General features: G+C 35.2%; 1 protein-coding gene across 2 annotated transcripts in view; it reads right to left on the bottom strand.

Moving 5' to 3' along the window:
* Fbw5 (F-box and WD repeat domain containing 5) overlaps positions 1 to 26,885 on the bottom strand; it is a 120,270-nt gene that overhangs the window by 35,874 nt on the left and 57,511 nt on the right. For both annotated transcript variants that reach the window (XM_090397235.1, XM_090397234.1), the window contains exon 6: positions 9,109 to 9,337. In XM_090397235.1, coding sequence (XP_090253361.1) covers positions 9,109 to 9,337 — 229 coding nt within the window. The remainder of the gene's footprint in view (positions 1 to 9,108; positions 9,338 to 26,885) is intronic.

The following is a 26,885-nucleotide window of genomic DNA, read 5'->3' on the forward strand; positions in this document are numbered from 1 at the left end:
GTCTTTGGTAAGAACATAGAAAATAAATATCAAGAAGGTGGCAAGATATTCTGGAGGTTGTTAAAAAAAACTCAAAAATGGAGGAAAGAATGCTGTAAAAGAAATTAGAGATGAGAAAGGTGACATGAAAACCAGAGGAAAAAGATATCCTTGATGTATAGAGTAATTACTACAAAAAATCAATAATGAAATAATTAATGACAGTTATTTCATGGAGGTATAAAAGTCTTACAGTGGCTGCACTGCATAGTTCAAAAGGCCTGGACAGAGGGACGAATTTCGGATGATTGGGGTAGAGCTTTCATAGTACCAATATCTAAAAAGGAAAATAAAACTGAATGTGAGAATTTCTTCAGAGATATTTTTCTACTGAGTGTTCCTGGTAAGATTTATGCAAGTCATCATCAAATTCCTGCCAAGTACCCTCAAGGGGTGTACAGGATATGATAGTACTACATGAAAAATTATATCATTACTAATTTCCTATTTACAATTTTCCTCCAAATTAGTCTGTTACTTGTCAAGACTCCAACATTATCAGATCTTATATTTCTATCATCTAAGGAACTTTGTACAGTATCAATCCACCTAGATCTTGGTCTTCCTCTGGATCGTTTTCCTGCCAACCTGGCAGAGAACACTTGTTTTGCTAATCTTTCCTCGCCCATTCTGTTAACATGACCATACACCTTTAGATTAGCTCTGCTAACACATTCCTGGATGCTGACAATGTCAAGTTCTTTCCTAATATCCTCTTTTTTAATTCGATATCAGTTCACACCTCTAATCTTTCCCAGGACACTCATATCTGCAGTCTCTAGTCTTTGGTCAAGTGTTTTACTTCCCAGCTCTCAGATCCATAAGTTAAAATTGGTTTGAACACTGTCTTTTATACAGCTAATTTAGTGTTTCAACTAATTTCTCTTATTCCATATGAATTTATTCAATTGACTTCCTACCATACCAGCTTTGTTGATTCTATTGTCTATTTCCATATTTAATTTACCATCATCATCATCAAATTCCTGCCATGTACCCTCAAGGGGTGTATAGGATATGACAGTACTACATGAAAAATTTACATCATTACTAACTTTCTATCTACAATTTTCCTCCAAATCAGTCTGTTACTTGTCAAGACTCCAACATTATCAGATCTTATATTTCTATCGTCTAAGGCACTTTGTACCGTATCAATCCACCTATATTTTGGTCTTCCTCTGAGTCGTTTTCCTACCAACCTGGCAGAGAACACTTGTTTTGCTAATCTTTCCTCTCCCATTCTATTTAAGTGACCATACCACCTGAGATTAGCTCTGCTAATGCATTCCTGGATGCTGACAATGTCAAGTTCAAGTTCATTTAATTTACCATCTTCACTAAAAATCGTGCCTAAGTAGCTGAAATGTTTTACTTGTTCCACAAGTTCTTCGTTCACAACGCAGCTGACATTTTCAACGATTCACCCTATTTTCATTGTCTTTGTCTTTTTATTGCTGACCTTCATACCATGTCTATTACAACAGTTATTCAATTTAGTCAAGGAATCTTGCAGACTTGTAGAGGATTTATTTAGAAGTATAACATCGTCTGCATAAAGCAAAGAGCTGACATTAACATCTCCAATTTTGATATCATGTTTAATACCACTTTCCTTCATAATGTGATCCATATAGATAATGAATAACAGAGGGGATAATGTACATCCTTGTCTCACACCAGATTTAACATTAAACTATCTTCCTGTACTTCCTTCAATTCTAACTGCTGACTTACAACTCAAATAAAGACTTAAGTATTGCTTGATATAATGCCTCATTGACACCATATAACTGTAGGGTTTTTGAATAGCTTCTCTCTCTCTGTCTCGGCACCTTGTCATATGCTTTTTCCAGATCGACAAAACTTAAATATAGATCTCTGTTATATTCCCATGCTTTCTCAACTATCTGTCGTAAAGTGAAAATCTGATCAAGACAGCCTCTATTTGGTGTGAATCCAGCTTGTTCTTCACCAAGCTTTTCTTTCACAATTCTTCTCAACAGTTTCTCAAGTATGCTTGCATAAATCTTGCCAGGAACACTCAGTAGGGAAATATCTCTGTAATTCTCACATTCAGTTTTATTTCCCTTTTTTTATATATGGGTACTATGAGAGCTCTACTCCAATCATCAGGAATTCGTCTCTCTGTCCAGGCTTTCTGAACTATGCAGTGCAGTTATAAGACTTTTATACCACCATACTTCATTTCTGAACTATGCAGTGCAGTTATAAGACTTTTATACCACCATACTTCAGCATTTCTGGTTGAATATGATCTATTCCAACTGCCTTTCCACATTTCAAGCCTTTGATAGTTTTTTCTACTTCAAGTATGGATATGTATTCCTGACTGTATGCCTGTTGAGTGCTTTTTTTTACCACTGTGCTGTCATCACTGCTTGTTTCATTTAGCAGTTTTTCAAAGTAATTACTCCATACTTCAAGGATATGTTTTTCTCCTGTTTTCATGTCACCTTTATCATCTCTAACTCCTCTTACAGCACTCTTTCCTCCGTTTCTAAGCTTCTTCAACATCCTCCAGAATATCTTGCCACCTTCTTGATATTTATTTTCTATGTTCTTGCCAAAGTTCTCCTGTAAAAATATTTATGTAGCTATAAGAAGTCTAAATGTTTTTACATAAAGTTTACCAAGGTCAAGCCCAGTAAGAATTGTGACTTGTAAATAGATGTATGTTATGTGTAAATAATCGCAATGGGAATTTGTATATTGTTCTATGCCAAATAAGGGAATATTCTAGAAGGTGTAGTATTAAGGCAATACCTTGCCATTAGTAAACAGTATAATTTTAGAGCTTTGTAAAGACGTCAAACTTTGTGCGTGTTCTACATGGGAAGCTCAAGGTCAGTGCTAGGTGGACCGACAAAAGCTTCAAACGAATGTCCACTGCCAGAACGAATAGGGTTTAGGGAGTGTAGGAGAAAAACAAAGGAAGGGTCAGTCAAAGAAAAGGATTTAGGGAGTGTAGGAGAAAAACAAAGTCAGTCAAAGAAAAGAATTTAGGGAGTGTAGGAGAAAAACAAAGGGTAAGTCAAAGAAAAGGATCAAGGGACTTCGCTGAAATGTTCGGGGTTCACATATCTCCGCACAAGGATTTGGAAGTGACCGAATAAAAGGCGTGGGCGAAAAGATCGCATCATCGTATCAGAAATTTTCGTCAGTGATCCAGAGGTCGTGATTGGGAAGTTGCCAATGGTTGTCTGGCAGATGTAAGCCATCGAGGACGCGATGTCCGGAGAAATCATGCCAGTGATCTGAAAGAAAGATGACGAGGAGCCGATCCGCCAGGCAAAACTGATAGTTGATGACGAATTGACGAGTCTTTGCCGGGAGCTGTTGTCAGAGAGAAGAAATTGCTCCATTAATCCAACATGCATGTAAGCATTCCACAAGCCGATAATCTTCGCCCGAAGTGCGGTAGGACAGAGTATCCTAGAAACATCAGTAGACCTAACGGCAGTGTAAAGAGGGATTGAAAAACCTGACATGGAAGAAAAAGGGAAAAGAAGTCCAGCCAAGTACACAGTGGGTAGCAGCTATAAAGTGAGTTGACCTGTTTGTTAAATTTCCTTGGGCTTTTAAGAGAACACTTATTAATGGACTGTAAGTAGAGGCTGATCTAAATAGCCATATCTAACAGTTAAAGATTATAAAGTAATTAAGTATCAGGAATTTGTAGTTTGAATTAAGTCATAGTATAACTGTTTACTGAATTGGTGAAATTTGCCTATAGAATATTCCCAGCATAGAAAGGAAAGAGCAATTATGTGTAAAAGATATTGTTTATGTGTTCAATGAGTAAGAGTTAACATGTAAGTAATAAGTACCATTGCTCTGTATAAATGATTTATGTGATATTAAGAAAATTAGTTAAATATGTGATATGATTTGTGTGAGAAAATGCAGGAACTTAACTAGTCTATTTATGCAGATTTGAATTTTGATGTTTCTTTTTATTATTGAAAATGCAGTGTAAAATTTGTCTATGTGAATTAAAATTTTGTTGTTTAAATATTAATAGAGTGTTGCCTGATATTTTAGTTCTTTGATGCATTGTTCTAAAAAAACAACCGAGCTTGTGAGCGGGTAAGATAGATAATTAATACGAGAATGAGATATAGGATAGCCACGACTGTATATAAGAGTAAGGAATGATATCTACCGAAAATAATAATATTTAATGCCATAAAAGGATTTCCTGAGGCGCAGTCACTAATTCAAATAAATATCTAGAGATCCTTGGTATAATAAAAATAGGAATACTGGAGGTAAAAATAAGGAACAGGAGGATATAAGTTTAAAGTTAATAGAGTTGTATAAGGGAAAGAGACAAGTTAAAGATTTGGGAATTGACGATAAGATATATAATATAGAAGAGAGATATAAAGAAATAAGATAAAGTAAAATATAGAAAAACCCCAAGATATTACAATGGCGCAGTAACGACAGGATATTAAAGAAATAAAGATAAAAATTAAGGATAATAATGATAATATAGAAAAAAAAAAAAAAACACTCACAAATTTACACTCCCATGACTTTTGTTTAGCTAGTTTTACACAGTGATTAGCTTTCTTACATTTGTCTCTGTATTCTCTCAGAGCATAAGCTGACTTATTTGCCAGGAACTTTTGATATGCTTTCTTCTTTTCCTTCACTGCCTTTTTAACTTCCTGTGTCCACCATGGAGTTCCGATTTTTTTATCCTTGCAGACAACCTCACCAGATGCCTCTCTGGCTGAATCAATCAGTGTTTTCTTCAAGGAGATTCTCTATGGCTACTCCTTCTTTTCCTTGATTGTCATTGCCTGAATATAACATTTTGTATTTATTGCTCAGAAAGATCTCACCAGTTTTTGTCTTTTTTGTTTCAGTCACCCCTATTATGTCGATCTGGTACTTATCTAATTCCTCAGCTAGCTCCATTTCTTAGCCATTCAGGCTTCTTATGTTGCAATTCTTTATGAGTTATGTTATGATTTATGCAAGTATACTTGAGAAACGGTTGAGAAGAATTGTGGAAGAAAAGCTTGGTGAAGAACAAGGTGGATTCAGGCCAAATAGAGGCTGTCATGAACAGATTTTCACTTTTTGACATGTAGTTGAGAAATCATAGAAATATAACAAAGTTCTGTATTTAAGTTTTGCAGATCTGGAAAAGGCATATGACAAGGTACCTAGAGAGAAACTATTCAAAACGCTACAGTTGTATGGTGTCAATGGGGCATCATTACAAGAACTCCAACATCTGATAATGTTGGAGTTCTTGACAGATCACAGATTGATTCGAAAGAAAACTATTGATAGGAAGTTAGTAACGATAGAAATGCTTCATGTAGTACCATTATAATATCTTGTACACTCCTTGAGGATACACGTCAGGAATTTGATGATGATAAGCTGATCAACCATCCTCTCGTGCATGAGTTCAACTTAAAAAAAAAATAATAACGATAATAAAATTAAAAAAAATAAAAATATTAGTTGAAGTAGTCAATAGAGAAGATCATGATTGTGAGTGAACATTGAAAGGTATCTAGTTGGCTGGCAGATGAGCAATATGTATTACACAAAATATACCATATATATACAAGAGAGATCAGTTAAAAAAAAAAAAAATTCTTAAAGCAGTTTGGCATCTGGATCTGAATTGTTGAGTAAGAAATAAAGGAATTAATCAAAAAATGGAGACCACCAATATGAGCATTATGAAAAAAATCAGTACAGTTGAAGAGAGAGGTCATAGCTAAATCAAAGTTGGTATTGGTCATTTATGAACGGGGAGATGAGAGATTCACAAAACACGTATCTGATACCAAAAATTGAAGGAAAAATAGTTACAGATAATACAGAGAGAGAGAGAGAGTGATGTATTTAGGAGCTTCTGAGAATATAAAAGCCAGTCAAACCAGAAACATGATAAATAATTATTATCTGAGACCTCCAGGGAATTAAGGACTCATCGAGGGAGACTATATATATATATATATATATATATATATATATATAAATAAAAAAAATCACCCAAACCAGCTGTCATACCTTCCCTTAAATTCATTCACACTAGATGTACTCTCTATCCCCAAAGGGAAACTATTCCACTCACTCACTGCTATGTAAGAGAAAAGCCTAGCTCTTACCCCTTTCTTGACTGTGAATAAACTTAACTTCTATGGATGCCCCTATCTTCTCACCCCACCTTCTAATATAACAAAAAATTTCATCAACTGCTATCCTATAATCTCATTCTCCTTTACCTTGTGGTGTCGAGGATTTATTAATCATCGGACCTCAAATGGTTCACAGAATAAGGTGGTCAGCCCTACACACCGGTATATCCTATGTCCGTAGTGTTGAGTTCTCAAGGCTTTTTTGCCTGCTTTGCGGGATGAAAAATCCCAGGATAAACTGGGGGAAAAACCCTACTGCCCATGCCCAAGCTAATTTGGTAATGGCTGAGGAAGATCCTTAAGTTCCTCATGTCACCGACGGGAATCGAACCTAGGATACTCCTTTCCCAGGCATATGGTTGCGAAGCACACAGCTACTAGGCTAACTGTGTGGACGCTATCCTATAATACCCATTCAAATGTTTATAAGCTTCTATAATATCACCCCTCTTTCTCCTGTTAACCAGAGTATGTAATCCACATACTCACAATCTGTCCTCAAAATTTAAATTCCATAATCTGAATATAACCTTTGTAACTGTTCTATGCACCCTTTCTTTATCTCCCTTGAAATCCAGGAGATCAAATCTGCACACAATAATCCAGGTGTGGTCTTATCAAAGCCTTACATGTCAAGGTTCACTTCAACATTGCAATTATCCTCTCAGTTGTATTTGCAACTTTTGCTATGTGAACTTTAAATTCCTATCCACCAATATGCCAAGATCCCTTGCCTCCTCAGTTTCTCGTAGCATAACCCCCACTAATATAATATGCCACTGGAAATCTAATGACGCCAAAGTGCATAACTTTACACTTAGTAACATTAAACTGATAACCATTATCGTTTGCCCACATTTCCATCCTATTCAAATCATTTTGTAAGCGCTGAATATCAGTAGCATCCCTGACTGCCATTGCCATGCCTATCTTCACAATTGATTTGGAAGAAGATTGTTGACAGGAAACTAGTAACGGAATAGTAGTTGTGCTGGCTTTTTGTTGTATTTGGTACACCTCATGATGGTATACAGGGTGTTCGGGATAAATTTGACAGTTTCGTAAGGAAAAAGAAAATCTTCTTTGTATCTATTAAATTTAATGAATTGACAAAAAAACATTACAGGCAGAGTTAATTACAATACTATCAACAAGATTTACTCAAAATAACCACCATTAGCATCGATCACAGCTTCAATTCTGCTTCGGAACCTCGAACAAGCTGATGCTACAGTCTCCCTGGGAAGGGCCGCAAAAACTGTTTTAATTTTATCCATTAACTGGGCTTTTGTATTACTGGAAGTGCGATTGGTGTCTTTTTCAACTGCGCCCCATACAAAATAATCCATGGGGTTAAGGTCTGGGGAGTTTGGAGACCAAACATTTGGACTGGTGAAGTCGTAGAAATTTTCAGACAACCATTTTTGACTTTTCCCAGAGGTGTGGCAAGGGGCCGAATCCTGCTGCCATACATACGGCCTACCATTGGCTACCCTTGTTATCCAGGGCTTGACTACAGTTAGCAACTCCACGAACAAAGCCCGAATTCCAATGCCAGGGTTCTTCAACACCTGTTCCTGCAGATTTGCGAGGAATTCTGCTGTACGAACGCAATCAGATCGTCTGCTAGGGATCTTTCTTCTTGCTACATCCTCGTAGTCACCATTGCAAGTCTCTAGTTCATGCCTGATTGTTTTTACTGTATTCAGGGAGCATTGGGCAGCAGTCGTAATATCCTTATTTTGATGGCGGGCACGAATCATCATGATACAAGTTATTCTCTTCCATGATTCAGGTGGGTTCCAGCTATCCATCCTTTCTGACATCTTGTATATGAATGAAGAAGGGTCCAAACTTTTAAATGAAGAGAAGTGTGTGTTAATACATGTAACTTACGGAAAAATATAATTAATTATAAATATGTCAAATTTATCCCGAACACCCTGTATGTCAGAAGATATGAGGTCTGTTCAAAGAGTTCCAGAGACTATTATTATAAAGCAATTGGGCATGCTAGCATATTGTTTTGTAAACAGATACGTATAGACATATCATAACATGGCGAAATATGCATGAAGTCATTACATCACCTCAGGCAGCCACAGTGCTTTAATGAATTAACAATGTGTGTGTGTGTGTGTGTGTGTGTGTGTGTGTGTGTGTGTGTGTGTGTGTCAAGTTTTGCATTAAACTTTGCAAGAAAAAAAAAAGTCAAAAACTTATCAAATGTTTAAAACTGCTTTTGAGGAAAATGCTCTAAGCCACTCAATGAAGTAGTTCAAAAAAGGTTTAAAGATGGTTTAACTCTGATTGAAGATGACCTTTGCTCTGGACAACCATCAACATCCTTCACTCATGATATGTCAGCTGTGTTCATGAAAGGTCATCAACAGTTGGCAAATTACTGTGAAATGGGTATCTCAATTGGATTCTTCCACCAAATTCTGTTGAAAAATTTGGAAATAAGTAGGATTGCTGCATGGTTCAGCTCTTTAAACACACAAGTTTCTGGCTCAAAACAAAATCAGTCATCCCTCATTTACCCATTCAACAGATTTGGCTTGCTGCGACCTCTTTTTATTCCCTAAGCTAAAATCTGTATTTAAAGGATGAAGGTTTCAAGATATAAATGCAAAACAGAATGTGACAGATCAACTCAAAGCTATTCTCTAGAACAGTTCCAGAAATGATTTCCAAAAAACACTGTCAAGACTATATTGAGGAAGGAGGAAAATATTTCAAGAAGGATATGTTCCTATAGCTCATAAGCTTTTGTATATATTTTAAATATATTATGTCTGAAGATCTCGCATATAACATACCACAAAACTGAGAAGGGCAATAATTATATCTAATAAGCAATAATAATATATACTTAAAAGGCTTGATCTTCTTAAAACCTATTTGATGTGGAGTATATGTTAATGATCCAGTAGTAAAAATTAGGAACTTTTCTCTTGGATCAAGGATTTTCTCAGGACATCCATCTTCTTCAAGACTATCTGCTGCATCACTATCCTCCTCATCATTATTAGTTGGTGTTGCATGAGAATTCTTTTGAACATGGCGCTTTTTCTCTTTGTATATTTCTAGATTTCCTTCACCTTTAAAAAAAAAGGTTTAGTTTAAAACTAAATATGAATTCTGTTAAACATGAGTGCCATAAAAGTTAAAAGTTCAATTTACTCACTGGAAGGACATCTACATGCAGTTTGTTGGTTATGCTAATTAGCACTCCAACTCGTTTTAGCTTCATTAGGCATAGCAAAAAGCAGCCAAATAGTAGAAACTAGCTTTATTATCATCATTATTCTAATTATAGAAACTAGCATTATTATTATTAAACGAACATCTTCATGGAGTCCAAAGACTCACTGTATCCTCTCCTTAAAATTTTGAAAAAAAAAAAAAAACACATTCTCAGCGCATTCTACTCATTCACCACTCTGGCAAAAAAAATCTACTCCTCATGGCTTGGTTAACACTCACACAACTTTCAGAAGTGATTGCACATGTTCTGTTCTATAAGAAAAATTTTCCTCTAAATCTACCTTTAGTGAGATCACATCAGTAGGAGCCAGACCCAGAAAAGATACCAAGATTGAAGTAATTCAGAAGTCATATTTTCCATATACAAGTACTGAAAAGGTGTATTCACTTTATTATTAAACTCTGGATCAAAGACAGATGTTGAAAGTTTTTCTACTTGGTGCTTTGCATTATGGGATAGTAAAGTGATTGATGTGAAGTCATTAGCCTCTATACATAAGTAGCTCAGTCGAGAAGATACTTTACATGCAAACTTTGCTTACATTTGGATAAAACCAAGAATTTAATTTCTTGGCATCTTTAATGTATAGTCTAACCAAGTGGAAAAACTTTCAACATGTTTTAACAGATTTAGAACAGAACAGAGAATTATCACTACCAATTCTGAGTGAAAGAGTTGTTGTTGTTGTTGTCTTGTCCTTTGAAGAGTCTTAGATGTTTCCGTGCGCTCTTTGTACTGCTTTGGCTATGTCTGTGATTTTGTTTGTATAGAGCTGTTGTTCAGGATTAGGATCTATTTCTTGCAAGGCTGCTGTAATTGCTGGACAGGTAAAGATGTGAGTGGGTGTCAGTTCCGTATTGGGGCAGTTGTTGCAGTTTCTATATGTTCTCGTATCATCTGTATTGATCTTCATTCCTCTATAATGTCCTGTTCGTAGTCTTGCTATCGTAGTGGAGGTCCTTCTGTCAGCATTGATCTCGGGAATTTGATGTTGTATCACTGATTTCAATGGAATTAGTTTAGCTTTTGCTAGTGCATTGGCATCAGCAAGAGTTATCATATGAGTTTCTTGGTTGAGTTCTCTGGCCTCTTTTGCTAATTTATCAGCTGCTTCGTTGTGATCAATGCCTACATGAGCAGGAATCCATTGTAGAATGCAACTTTTACCTAAACACTTTAGATGATTTAAGAGTTTATGGATGTCTTGTGTGAGCTTGGTATTGCCATTTTTGATTATGTTAATAAGTGAGAAATGAATGATTACACAACCTAATTGTTCTTGTCAGTATTAAGTATTTTTAGAAAGATCTTAGGGACACCAACCTATATGTGAGAATAGTATTCATAGGTTGGATGAATCTGTGATTTGAAGGTTACTCTTCCTTTTGCCACGTTATGAGGTTGCTAGCTGGAATTCCAAGAAACAAATATTCTGCTAGAAATAACAGGATATTTATGTTATTTTTAAGTATATATATTACTGTTAAGACTATGAATGTGGAAAATGGATATGGAAAGTTTTAAATATATATATATATATATTTTTTTTTTGGGGGGGGGGGGAGGATGGATGATTTTACTGTGAGCCACAGTAAAACTAATTATGTTGTCCTTCATTGTTTGTGGGTAAGGAGGGTTAGATAAAGAACTAGGGCATACAATGGGAGGTGAAAAACTCAAGAAAATGCTGTCCACACACAGAGAATCCAGTCTTCTGTCCCTATGTAGTCGTGACAGTTTCTCCATGCATATTACCCTACTCACATTCCCTCTAAGCATGGTCTTGCAGAGTAAGTGACAGCAGGAATAGTTTTCCAACTGACAGTAACAAATCAGGCCTGATTTGTTACTGTCACTCACCTGCAAGACCATTCACTGCTGCCCTTGAATGAGGAGGTTGCAAGTCCCTACAGTGTATCTGACATTCCTATAAACAGGGCAGCTATCAACCATCTAGTTTACATTTATTCAAAAAAAAGAAAGATGCCATTATAGCAGCAATATGCACTGGATTTGGCAGGTTTATCTGGGGTCAATCGCCAGGACAAATCTGTCCTGGGATTGGTTTACTGCAGAATATTGTGTTTCACTATGGGATAAGAGGTCCATGAATGAACAGTGGATGGGGGAATAGAGAGAAGAAAAAAAACACTTACTGACCATTCAGAATGTTTGGGGCAGTTTCTAGCACACGATCTAAACATAAGAACAGCATTCTATGCTGGATGTATTTGAGATTTGTAGAGAGCTAGTAGATGGATAGGTGAAAAGTAACATCTTGAGTTAACAAAAGGATGTTAAGTTTCTTTAACCTTCCTACCGGCTAGGACGTCTATAGACGTCCAACTAAATCTGGATAAGATTCAGCCCACCTGTTTAAAGAACCTGGATAAGAAGTGCAATTTGACTGTCATGTCCATTAGAAGGTGTGATAAACCCTCACGCTGAAGAGAAAGGTTAATCGGATTATCTCCCGTTCGTAGCTGCCTCTCAGTTGCCTATAACAAGAAACGGACTTTCTTGTTCCATGCTGGTGAACTGGATTTTAGTTATATATGATAGACTAAAAATAGAGAAATAATTTATATTTTTGTTTTCTCTTTTTATTGTACAATACAGTTTTAATTTCTGGACAAAATGAAGGTCTTGCATAATTTCTTCACTTAACCAATTTAATTTTTTATTTTTTTGCGCTAATTTTTTTCTAATCGCTACTAGACAAAAGATTTTTCTTTGTTCTCGAAGAAATTAATTCACGATAATTATTTGGAATATTCTTTTAAAAAAAGAAAAGAAAACCGGCTGCCGACGTTCCAGGTTATATTAATTTTATTTTTGTACAAAACCATCGAAATCGAATAATACTTAACAGATTTCCTTTAGGACACGCTTGAGCAACTTTGCTTTATAGAGAATAACATGAAATTCTTTAATCATATTACTAAATTTTTTCTTCATGTTGTATAGTAATCTGTACTTTCACTTTCTTGGTTTCCTTGTATAATTGGTCATTACAAAATGAAATTAACAGTTATGATTTAAATTTATATTTTCTGCATAATTCAGATATTTTATTCTCCAATTTTTAAAGTAAGCGATACATTTGCTTATTTTTATCATTCAAAATATGTATATCAAATGCGAAATTTCATTTCCATATTTTTACAATAGAATTGAACTTTATTTCGCTTCTGATAGTTTAACCCCCCACCGTTGCATTACTATCACACACCCGAAAACTGTTATGAAACATAGGTACAGTTTTAATTTAATTCGTTATTTTTCTCTAGTAATTGTTCCACATAACTTTAATTTTTCGATACTGAGTGATTATTATAAATTAGCAAATTATAAATCAGACAATATACATATTTCCTGATTATTATAAATCAGGAAATTATGTGATATTCGGATATAGGTGAAATTAATATTTAAAATCACTGTCATCCTTCAAATGCAATATCAGAATAAAGAAAGTGAAAAACCCGAAGTTTCGAAATACATTTCGAAAGCCCGCTCTCGAAATGTATTGGTCTACAGACTGGATTCTGAACACGCCAATGTTTCGTGATGTTATGACTGAAAAACAATTCAGTCTCATCATGAAGTATTTGCATTTTCAGAATAACGAGGAATACGATCAGGCAACACATCCTTGCCCAGTCCTCAACAAAATTTATGATTTTCTGATGAAAATCCGTCAAAAATGTAGATCACTCTACATTCCTGAGAGAGACTTGAGTATCGATGAAAGCCTTATGCCATTCAAAGGTGAACTGAAATGTAAGCAGTTTATTCCCAAAAAGAAAGCGAAGTATGGAGTAAAATTTTTTATGCTTTGCGAATCGAAAAGTGGATATCTTTGGGATTTCAAACCTTATACGGGAAAGCAAACTGTAATCGAGCACGATAAATATTCGGATCTTCCCTTGTCGATGCGTGCAGTAATGCAGTTACTAGACTCTTTACTGGGGAAAGGTTACTGCATTATAATGGATAATTACTATATATGTGTCCTGAACTCGCTGATTTGCTTTTACAGCATCTTACAGATAGTTATGGTACTGTAAATGCAAAAAGGCGAGATGCCTCCAGATCTGGCTTCAGGAAAGCTATCGAAGGGGAAAATCCGAACTTATCAGCGAGGGAAAGTCTTTGCACTACGTTGGAAAGACAAAAAAGATGTTTTTCTGCTATCTTCCCTGCACAATCCATCAGCGGAATCTGTGGAGAAGCATGGTTTGAAGAAAGAAAAACCCATTGCTGTGTGTGCATACAACGACACTATGGGTTGATCGACAGGTGCGATCAGCAGCTATCATTCTACTCTGTAATGAGGAAACAGCATAAAAAATATTACAAAAAAGTGTTTGGACATGTTATTTGAATTTTGAAGTGTTTGGATTTTGTTATTTGGAACAGTTTCCTCCTGTACAAGAAAAAATGTTTGTCTACCATAACATATCTAGAATACAGAACAGAAATTGCGAAAGCATTGCTGCATGCACATGCACCTTCTTCAGCAAGCAGAGAAACAGAAAATCCTGCCAGACATCTGAGGTTGAACGCTGCTAACTCCAACCATTATCCCGAAAATCTACCACCAACGGCTAATAAAAAAAAAAACCTCCACGCAAATATTATGTATGTAATAAAAAAAATATCAGAAAGGAAACAAAAATCTGGTGCCCTGAGTGTAAAACTGCTTTGTGTGTTTACCCTTGCTTCAAGGTGTTCCACGCTGTTCAAGAATTTTAAATTCTGAACAGTATGAAATAAAAAATGTTTGTTTTCAAGGCCATCAAAACAGTCCTTTTCAGGACTACAAATATTGATGGAGGGATACCCGAATGCACTGCTTCTTTTTCATCTTGAAGGCTAATTTTTAAGTTCTTTTTATGACACAGAGAAACTGGAAGGAGTATTCCAGGTAAAGTATTTCATCAAAACAATAAAAAATAATGAAATAAAATCTACCCTATATATATATAAAATGATAAGTTTTTTTATATCATGTTTATAGAAACGTTTTGAAACTCAGGGGCTACCCTGAGTGTCGAGTCTTCAAAATTCGAGTCATCAGAATTCAGGGGCTGAACCCCCTTTCGAGTTATCACAATTGAAGGAGAACTGGTCTACCATACCGGAACACGGGGGGTTGGGCATAGCCCCCCTAGTTAATAAATGAAATATATAAATAATAACGGGAACATTTTCACCTTGCCAACACTCAACATTGATGTGATATGGGTTCCAAATTTCTTGTTTCGGAGATATATATATATATATTACAAAGTTTTGTAATAAAAATTTCTGCTACAATGAAGTTTGGCAAAATCAACAATATTATTACCACCTTATTTCTGTTTCTCGTGTGGGAGAAAAACGGTAAAATGTCACTCTTATAATTATATGAGATATTATAATGGCAAAAATAGTAAGAAAAAAGTCATTTGCAGTTTCTCTTCAAAACACAAAGAAAGAACATTGTAAATTCAGCCAGTGGAAAAGAAAATACTACATATTTTTCTCCTGTTATCTGATTTTTTTTCTTATAGTTCAAAGAAGAAATCACTGCATATAACATGAAGTCTGCAGGAGGGAAAAAAATCTGGAAATTGGTTACATTATAACGAATAGAGAAATCATGTCAGAAAAATTATTCACGTATGATTCTAATCTCAGCAGACATAACATTTTCTTCTAGATTAGATATCTAAAGTAACTGGACCTTTGCTACTATTTTACACTAAAATGAATGGGTATGTTCCCCAAGTGATTTACGTTTGTAACAGCTGTCTTGCGAACAATTTATGAAATAAATTATCTGAAATATCCGCAGATTGCTTAGGTCTATATCCCCCCCCCCAAAAAAAAGAAGATTATGAAATGCATATGCACCTTTTCTTTGAAAATAATTCAAATCCTCTTTTTCTAGATAATTGTATGATTTAATTTCTAATTTTTGATAATAAAAGTGAAACTGATCATTATAAATTAAGCAATTATTTTGGTATAAATAATGTATAAGCATGTAAACGAAATATCAGTATTTCTGTTAGAATATAGGTAATCAACAATCGAAAAGGAAACAAGACATTCTTGACATATTCTGCACTAACAGCCTGGGGCACTTTAGTGTTATCCCCTTTCTTCTCAATAGCACTGAGAGTAATAAGCCTTCAACTTTTACTCCAGCTAAGAGGATATTACCAAGTATTTAGAAGACGTAGATTATTTCAGAAATAGCTTCCAGCAGCAGAAGTAATATTTAGTTTTTTTTAAAAGAAAAGCAAACACAAATAATTCTACTGAACTTTTTTTTGTGTGGTGTGCATATAAACAATTTTGCATGGTGAAAATATAGCATATTATTTCTAAAATTTTACATAATTTCAGCGGGCAGTAGAACAGCTGGTTTTAGATTGCAAATAAATAGAACAGAATTAGAAGTTTCACAATACAATCTGATTGCCGTATATCTTTTGTCAAAATGGTAAAATAAAGTAATTGATTTTGAATGCTGTCTAGAAAAGCTTTCAAACCTGTGAGTTCTAGGAGAGGATAATGAGGGGGGAAAGCATTAGAAAATCTTCAAAATGAAAAAAAAAGGGGGGTAATGAGGGGGATAATGAGGGGGGAAAGCATTAGAAAATCTTCAAAATGAAAAAGGATTTTGAATCATTCCGTATATGATATTTTTCACATTATATTTTCAACATATCTACGAGGATGTGCACTAGATATTACCGTAATATGCATAATACAAATAAATAAATAAATGACGAAGGCGAAGAATCACTGCTAAAATATCATTGGATATAAATTTTTGATACCAAAAAGACACAATCGGAAACCGAGTAATGCAATGTAGCATTTTAACATTTTTTTTTTATTTTGTCTTTATGAATAACAAAAAATCGTTTCTAAAACTGAAATGTGATGATCCATATAATGCTATTTCGCTAGAAACGAAAGAAAAGGGACATATTTATTTCAATAAATATTGTTTAAAAATATAAATATTTGACATAATATTTTCAAAGCAAACATTTGAAAATTCTGAAATTCGAAAAAAATGATTCAATTATTATACGTAAAGTGAAAGATCAATCAGTGCAACTCTTCAGGTGCACTGATTTGTAGAATTACCAAGTATTTATAAGACGTAGATTATTTCAGAAATAGCTTCCAGCAGCAGAAGAAGTAATATTTAGAATTTTTTAAAAGAAAAACAAACACAAATAATACTACTGAACTTTCTTTTGTGTGGTATGCATATAAACAATTTTGCATGGTGAAAATATAGCATATTATTTCTAAAATTTCACATAATTTCAGGGGACAGTAGAACAGCTGGTTTTAGATTGCAAATAAATAGAACAGATTTAGAAGCTTCACGATACAATCTGATTGCCGTATATCTTTTGTCAAAATGGTAAAATTAAGTAATTGATTTTGAATGCTGTCTAGAAAAGCTTTCAAACCTGTATAGAAATTTAGAGTAGTTATGCAATTCAGTTCCAGGAGAGAATAAGGAGGGGGGGGGGAGAGCATTAGAAAATCTTCAAAATGAGCAAAAATGTTGAATCATTCCGTATATGATATTTTTCACATTATATTTTTAACATATCTACGAGGTTATGCACTAGATATTATCGTAATATGCATAATACAAATAAATAAATAAATGACGAAGGGGAAGAATCACTGCTAAAATATCATTGGATATAAATTTTTGATACCAAAAAGACACAATCGGAAACTGAGTAAGGCAATTTAGCATTTTAACATTTTCTTTTTATTTTGTCTTTATGAATAACAAAAAATCGTTTCTAAATCTGAAATGTGATGATCCATATAATGCTATTTCGCTAGAAACGAAAGAAAAAGGACATATTTATTTCAATAAATATTATTTAAAAATATAAATATTTGACATAATATTTTCAAAGCAAACATTTGAAAATTTTAAAATTCGAAAAAAAATTATTCAATTATTATACGTAAAGTGGAAGAATAATCAGTGCATCTCTTCTGGTGCACTGATTTGTAGAATAAAATACACCAAATTCACTATCACTAAATAGATTCATTGCAAAAGCTGATCAGTGGGCATTTCAGGATTGATTTTTTTTTCGCATATGTGAAATTGGTTTCAATTTTTGGGAAGAGACACAATAAATCATTTTAGAGGCAAGAAAGGTCAAATAACTTAGGACAGTAAATGAAATTCTAGGCAACACAATAGACGTAAAGACAGGGGGAGGGGACACAAAGGTCACTCAGCAACAGTTAATCCACTAATGCTATAGAATAGCCGTAACGAGATTAACGGCGGAGGAAGGCAATGGCATGATAAAAGGTGGAATGCCGACGAAGTTTTGATCCATGAAAAAAGCTAGGGAGGGTTGAATATTTCATCCACACCGGCCGGTTGGGAGGTTAAAGGCTCACGAAGCTAATGATGTTAATGACAAAACAAGGCCTTAGGTAGGTGAGTGCATGAAGAGATCTAATTCTGTTTGTCCAATGTAAGGAAACCTTCATCAAAGTGTAAGCCAACAAGGAATTCACAGAGATATCTTCACGACTAGGCTCCTTGTACATAGAGGTTGATTTCACATCAACTGCCTTGGTATTGCATAATGCAATGCAAAGCACACTTCCTTATATTTTAATAAGGTGATAATACACCTTTTTACTAGTTGTGGTTGGCTGAGTGGATAGCATACTCAACCAACAGGTCCCCGGTTTGAATCTCACCATGTGCATGGATGCTTGTGATCGTCTTTAAGTGGGAGATGTATTTTGTCATCTTGTGTGAGACCACTGCCCCGCTTACTGGAGGCCTGAGTGGCTTAAAAAAAGGTCCATGTTTGGTCTCTCAAGAGAAGAGTTTCTGAACTATATAGGAATTAATAAAAAAAAAATTACAATATATATAGGAGCCTGTGTAGCTTAGTAGATGCAGCATTTGCACACCATGGCACTTGACTGCACGAAGGAAGACTTCTTGGTTTCGAATCTAGTCAGCGACTAGAGGAAATTTTTCTGTCTTTTTTTGACTGGTTCCTGAATTAGTCAATCTCTGGCACGGGCAAGCGGTTTTTTCCTCCCAGAAACTGGGGTTTTTCATCCCGTAAACTCAAGAAAATCGACCGTAGAACCCACACTATTTCAGACATCAAATATATTGTGTTAGGATTAGGGACCACGAGATGGCAGCACTTGTTGAGCCGTCTCTCTTCACTGCATGCCACTTAATTAGTGATAGCCCTGGGCCAGCTATCTCTGATTGGGTAGCAGTGGAGATTGAACTGCCCACTCAGTCTCCAAAAGTTAGATAGGGCTAAAATGACCTCGCCTACTCCCTATACGTGAATAAAATTCGTTAGCTGATTTTTTTTTTTTTGATGATATACATACATATACAGGGTGTTCGGGATAAATTTGACATATTTATAATTAATTATATTTTTCCGAAAGTTACATGTATTAACACACACTTCTCTTCATTTAAAAGTTTGGACCCTTCTTCATTCATATACAAGATGTCAGAAAGGATGGATAGCTGGAACCCACCTGAATCATGGAAGAGAATAACTTGTATCATGATGATTCGTGCCCGCCTTCAAAATAAGGATATTACAACTGCTGCTCAATGCTCCCTGAATACAGTAAAAACAATCAGGCATGAACTAGAGACTTGCAATGGTGACTACGAGGATGTAGCAAGAAGAAAGATCCCTAGCAGATGATCTGATTGCGTTCGTACAGCAGAATTCCTCGCAAATCTGCAGGAATAGGTGTTGAAGAACCCTGGCATTGGAATTCGGGCTTTGTTCGTGGAGTTGCTAACTGTAGTCAAGCCCTGGATAACAAGGGTAGCCAATGGTAGGCCGTATGTATGGCAGCAGGATTCGGCCCCTTGCCACACCTCTGGGAAAAGTCAAAAATGGTTGTCTGAAAATTTCTACGACTTCACCAGTCCAAATGTTTGGCCTCCAAACTCCCCAGACCTTAACCCCATGGATTATTTTCTATGGGGCGCAGTTGAAAAAGACACCAATCGCACTTCCAGTAATACAAAAGCCCAGTTAATGGATAAAATTAAAACAGTTTTTGCGGCCCTTCCCAGGGAGACTGTAGCATCAGCTTGTTCGAGGTTCCGAAGCAGAATTGAAGCTGTGATCGATGCTAATGGTGGTTATTTTGAGTAAATCTTGTTGATAGTATTGTAATTAACTCTGCCTGTAATGTTTTTTTGTCAATTCATTAAATTTAATAGATACAAAGAAGATTTTCTTTTTCCTTACGAAACTGTCAAATTTATCCCGAACACCCTGTATATATATATAAATTAATAAAAATGGAAAATCCTTAGCCCACCCATGGTAAAAAATGTACTATAGGTTTACTAATAACTTTTAGGGTGGAAAAACCACATAAAATTATCTTGGTATTTTCCTGGGATCTGCTCACAGATGAGACCTCAAAGTTCGAAACTGGGTAGTCACCCTCACCTAACACACAGCATTATGCACATCTAAAGGAAGTGTGTGTGTTTTGCATTATGGGATACTAATAATTAGAGAGAAAGTTTGCTACCCAATTACCAAAACGTAGATAGTACACCACCAGATAGCAATTTATGAGCAATTCTCTATGATAGATCACTGAAAGCCTTAAAAATGTCAAGTCAACAGCATGGTTCTCCAAACCTTATCATGGTATGTGCCCAGAATTGGTGGGACATGGAAATCAGCTGTAGATATAGAGTGGGAATTCATAGCTGGTGGTCATTGTTGATAACCTTATTCATTATTAAAGAGAGGAAGACTGACGTGAGTGAAGCTAATGGGTTGGTAGTTTCATGGCAGATTATTTCTCCTTTTATAATGGGCTGAATGTAGGATTTCTTACAAGTATTGGGTTTGTTTCGAGGCAGAGTATAAAAAATGTGTAGGATGACAAATATAACACAGAACAGGTGAGTTCTGAAGCACAACTTTTGAGTACATTTAAGCAGAGACAAATCAGCTGGCTGAGTGGTTTCTAACCAACAGGCTGCAGGTTCAAATCCCACTAGGGTATGGATGTTTGTGACTCTTTAGGCAGGAGATAAATATCATCACCTGGTGCGAGACCATTGCCCCTTATTGAAGGTCTGAATGGTTTGGAAAAAAGTTCCATGTTTTGTCTCTAGAGAAGGATTTCTAGCCCAGGTAAAAAAAAAATTTAATTTATTTATTTAATTACATCAGTATTAATAAAAAATTTAATTTTATTAATACTGATGTACTATAAGTTCACAACCTTTCATGGGTGGGAGTCATATATTAACCACCTTACCGGCCATTAAAGATCAAATACGCATCCTCAAAAGCTTCGTATCCATCATAAATTTCAATGTAATATCAATGGTATTACAATTTCAATATGCACTTTGCATCCATGGTAATGTGGACGTATATATATATCCTGGCTGGTTTAAAGGAAAAAAAGGACCAAGATGCTTGGCACGCACTGAAATAATTTTCCTGTAAACTTGGATTAAATATGGTCATATCACAATGGGTTTAAGAACAGACAAAATAACAATATTATTATATATAAAATTTATATCAAAAAGAACATTTATATTACATCAGAAAGGTAACAGGTTACTGTAACCTGCAAATATTTTACAGTGAACTGACAACTTTGCACATACCCTTTATAACTACTAAAAAAGTATTTCATAAGATGAAATACTTTTCTAACTCATTTTTTAACTGATTTGAACATCAATTGTCTGAAAAAAGATGAAAGTTCAAATTCTATCTATAATGGTAAGAACTATTAGGTTTTTTTAAGTAGGACTAAATTAGTCATTAATTGTCAAGCAAAAGCCCTGCAAATTCTTTGGTTGATTGCATACATAAAACAGGCAATCAGCCAGCAAATACACAAATATGCCCTTTCTAGTATTTGTTGACAAGTGGCTAAATTAACAGTACTGCGACTGAAAATTCAGAAAACTCCCGAGAATGATAAAATACAAGGGTGGTCTGAAAAGTTCTCAGCCTCGACCATAGATGGCAATACTATCGGCACGATTTTTTTTTTCTAAGTTGGTACATCTGTCATAAGCATCCATGTCAAATTGCAAGTCATTGTATCAAGTATTGTGTTTTATACAGCTGTCTGAAAAAAAATGTCTGTATTCCTTGAAATGGATAAAATTGAGCATTGTGCAGTTATAAAATTCTTTGTAAAAGATGTTAATGCTAAAAGAAATTCATTTGAAGTTCATAAAAGTTTATGGGCACTCTTCTCCTTCATTTTCAACAATTAAGAAATGGGTTGCCGAGTTTAAACGTGGCCGTACCAGCCTTGAAGATGATCCACGTGAAGGACATCCAAAAACTGTAACATCAGAAATCATTGATCAAGTGCACGATATGGTATTGGATGACCAGTGAGTCAAAGTGTGTGAAATTGTTGAGACTGTAGGTATTTCAAATGAACGTGCAGAATATATTTTGCATAAATAATTGCATATGAAAAGGCTTTGTACAAAATGGGTGCCATGCTTGATCACAACAGATCAAAAATGCACTTGCATGAAAATTTCTGAACAGTGCTTGGAGCATTTTAACAAGAATAAAACTGATTTTGTGTGTCAATTTTTTTACTATGGATGAGACTTGGATTCACCATTACATGCCAGAATCCAAACAGCAGTCAAAACAATGGAAAGAAGCTGGCTGTTCAGTGCCAAAGACAAAGTTGGTTCCATCAGCAGGAAAGCTCATGGCATCAGTGTTTTGGGATGCTAAAGGCATTTTATTTATTATCTTGAAAAGGGTAAAACAATAAACAGGGAATATTATTCCAATCTTTTAACCAGACTAGATGAAAAAATTCGTGAGAAAACACCTGGTTTTCAGAAGAAAAATTCACATTTCATCAGGACAATGCACCTGCCCACAAAGGGGTTTTGGCAATGGGAAAATTAAGGGATCTGCACTATGAATTGACAAACCACCCTATTTCCCAGATTTGGCTCCCCCTGACTTCTATCTCTTCCCAAAACTAAAACTCTTCCTCGCTGGTCAGCATTTTTCTTCAAATCAAGAGGTGGTTGCAGCTGTAGAGGGGTATTTTGCAGATCTTACTGAGAACCACTACAGGAAGGGGATAATGGCGCTGGAATAAATGTATTAATCTTAAGGGAGATTATGTTGAAAAATAAAAATAATTTTGAAATTATAAATTTGTTTTTTCAATGTTAGGCCGAGAACTTTTTAGACCACCCTCGTATAAGCTAAATGTTTTGTCGGAGACATTAACAAGTTTCGACTGTATCCCCCCCCCCCCACCTCATAATTTAATTGCTAACTTTATGAGATCAACAAAGGCAACTATCGAAAGCATTGTCCTTTTCTTTCATCGCATCTAGAAGTTTGTTAATATTACTTTTGAAACATAATCGAAAACAATTTAAGTCAGTGACATAACACAAGATTAATGGAATGACACCAGATTAGGAATGAATATTTAACTGAATTTTCTTAATCCAATATTGCATCTATGAAAGCTAGATGTGCTCAGGGTTAGAAATTGTCGAAAATTTTTGAATCATCTATGCTCTAACAATGAATATCCAAGTTCAAGAGCAGAGAGTGTCAGACAGGTGCACCTACAATGTGATTAAGGTTTTAAGCAAATAACTGCCAGTTATACTTACAAAATTTTGGGTATCGCTTGGCTATATCCAAGTGGGATAAAACACTAAAACAACGTGAGTATTAGTATTATATCTCTACCTCCACGAATTTAGAAGACTCACCCTTCTAAATTCATGGAGGTAGAGATATATATATTAAACCTTACAGCAATATATATTACACCTTACCATGAAAGCATTCAGTAGCAGGTCAGCACTATACATTTTATTAATGAAGTCCACCTAATTCACCACTCACCATGCAAAATATCTCATTTTCATTTCCTTGTACTCACATTACTTATTTCCAGGGATGACCTCTCATTCTCCCACTAACTTTCACCATATGCAATAACTGTCTTATATCTATCTGATAAGCTCCTCTCACCAACTTTATGTCTCAATCATATCCCCACTTTTCTTCTCTTTGTATTCACCAAGCTTAGCAAAGCAAATTGCAGTTTTGAGACAGTCATTCACTTCTGATTCTTTCTAATGTTTCCTTATCACATGTGCAAATGTTGCATGACTAAGCCTTATACAGCAGAACTGTCACTTTATCCCTACTTGTCAGTGTTCTCATTATGGCAACAATTTTTTGCATAACCTTTAGAGTTTTGTAATGTATTGCTTGTCTCCAGACACAGACTGACATCCCCATTTATGTGCCAAAGTACCAAGCTATTCAAATCCTCATGTAACATCAGATCAGAGCTTCCTGAAATTATCCATTTGGATACTAAATTGAGAGGAGATGATCATTCCAAACTTTGAACTATATTATTAATATATACAAATTAAACAACACCAGTCCCAGGTGACAAAAAAGGGGTACCACAAGGTACACCATTTATCACAAGATATTGTATCCTCATAAACAGCTTATCTCATATTGAACAGTTATTCTTGTAAAAAGGCCAATAACTGATTGTTCATCCCATCCCATCCTACTCAATTTCAACAGTAGTCATAGCATTCTATTGAACACATTTGCAAAATTAAGAAAAATTACCATATACTTGTAATGGTATTATTATCTCCTCTATCAAATAGATCTGTCACTCTATAATAAAATGTAACTAGATTTGTATTCTATCTCAAACCAGCCTAATGACTTCACCTATCCTTTGTCATTTCAAAAAATTCTAGTTCCATCATATTCTGTTCTCATTATTACACTGCTCAAAACAATTAGGGGATATTTTAGTTTCTGTTGGATAATTATAAATTTCTGCAAATAATTATAACTATTGGGTACTTTATGCATGAATAAATATTTCTTACTTATGGATAGGGTGTAATTGATGAGATATTATTTAAATATTGATTATTTATTACAAATTTAACAAATTATATATTTTATCATGAAATAATTTTAACAAGAATAGCCAAAAACGCTTTTGTTAATTTTTAATAGGGTGTATGGTCTCCATTAACAGCAGTACATCTTGATTGCATGGACCGTATAAGATGATCAAACAGTTTTTGTGGGATATTTCCCCACTCTTCTGTGAGAGCAATTTTGAGCTAATGAAGCGATCGTGGTGGCACCAGTCGAGCAGAAACATGCCTACCTAAAGCATCCCAGACATGTTTGATTGGATTACAATCCGGTGAACAGGCAGCCAGTCCATTTGTTCAATACCTTCTTCCTCAAGCCACTCGTGCCAAATTTGCATGGCGTGGACGAGCATAGTGATCCATAAAAATGAATTCTTGGAAATTGCAGCAACATATGGATGAACTATAGGTTCCAAAATCTCATTGTGATACCTTTGGGCTGTTAAGGAACCCTTTCTGATAAAATAGAGATCAGTATGGCCACCTATACTTATTTAAGACCATATCAAACTCCCACCTTGATATTGGGATCTTTCACAAACAAACTATGGATTATTTCTTGTTCCACTTTCACGGCATATCAAGATACGTCGGTCATCTGGTTGCAGATTGAACCTGGATTTGACACTAAAAAGCACACGAGCCCAATCCTCATTTGTCCAATTGAGGTGTTTCTGTGCCCAAATTCTTCGGGCTCTTTTGTGATTTGAAGTAAGTGGAATGCAAATTCCACTTACTTCAAATTTTTATATGCTTCAAAAGTTTATATGCTTGAAGACCATTGGTCTTCGACCATATAAACCTATGGCATGAAGACAATTTCGAACATTTCCTGTCTCCAGAAAGTGATTCCAAAGTCGCGAAATTATGCTTTGAGATAAACAGCATGCTTGAGCGTCCAGCTTCTAATCAACCAATGGCTCTCCATGGATTCTGGGATATCATGTTGCTTTGCCATTTTTAACAAAATGATGGGTGGTAAGTGACACAAGTTTATAATTGAAGTGGTAATTATGCACTGTGGAAGTCACTGAAACAAGCCACGCTTTTATACTCTCCCCCCCCATGCTGATATGGCTAAGACACATTTTGACAAGTCTTAACATGATTTTGTATGCAATTGTGTGTTCTACACTGTTGTATATTAAGATTGTTTTAAAATAAATGTGTTACATTTGTAAATTATTTTTATAACTTTATAATTTACAAGAAAACCAAAATATCCTCTAATTGTTCTGAGCAGTATATATCATCTTCTCAACCATATCTCACAATGATTCGTGGACTTGACTAATTTTCAATGTCAAATTCTGTTAGTTTACTCCTAATAGTAACTGTACTGGTGTATAAGAATATCTTTCCTCCAATCCCCATTTCCTTCCCACAGTTCCTCACTATAATTCCACAAAACATATGATTCAGCTGCTTCCAAAGAAGCCATCCTTAAAGCCCACTCTCTCTCAAGCCATCATCATTTGCCTCACCCTGGTAGTTTATTCATAGCTTCATAATCTCATTTCTCTTTCCTTCTTTGAACACACACACTCTTTCAAATGCAATCTACCAGCTTCACACCGCCACTCAAAAAATGTTCAGCAAGCAGCTTTTTCTCATACCTTCAAAGACTCTCTTCATGCTCATACCTTTCATAAATCACTCTTCTCCTTGGATTTCTGCTATTAAAGGTTGGCAACATGCAATTCTCTCTCTCTCTCTCTTACTCTTTGACTTCACTATGTCTAAGAAAACAAAATCTGCACTACCTGATATTTCCTTACAAATCATTTGTTCCAAGGAAATCAGTCACTGTGCACTTCCTCTCCAGCATTAGTAATTCATCTTATTATCCCTCTTCTCAAATACATCTTCAACATGCAATCTATTTTTGATCATTCACCACTCATCCCCCCCCCCCCATACACCACCACTTTCGGACCATCACTTCTGCTAATATCATTCATGTAATCCTTACGCTTGCAACAGCCAGTCTCATCTCCATGTTCTCTATCTCCCTCTGCACCCACCTAATTTCCTTCCTCAATATCAATTTATTTCTAATATTCTCACTCACTTTAACATCTCTGATATCAACTTTGATAATACTCCTTTTTCATCTCATTATTGTTCCACTTTTTATTTTTTTTTCCATTTTAATCACTTTCTAACCAATACATAACCTTTGGGTGATCCTTCACATCACCATTAACACTTTTACCTAAAATATAAGCATTTGTTCTCTATATGTAATTTTGACTTACACATATGCACTCTCAATAGAGCCTCCACAGCTCAGTCGGTATAGACGAAGCCCTTTGGTAGGGAAAGA

This window comes from Typopeltis vanoorti, chromosome 8, assembly GCF_054136105.1.
Source record: "Typopeltis vanoorti isolate ZY-2024b chromosome 8, IOZ_Tvanoo_1.0, whole genome shotgun sequence".
NCBI classification, from domain to species: Eukaryota; Metazoa; Arthropoda; class Arachnida; order Uropygi; family Thelyphonidae; genus Typopeltis; species Typopeltis vanoorti.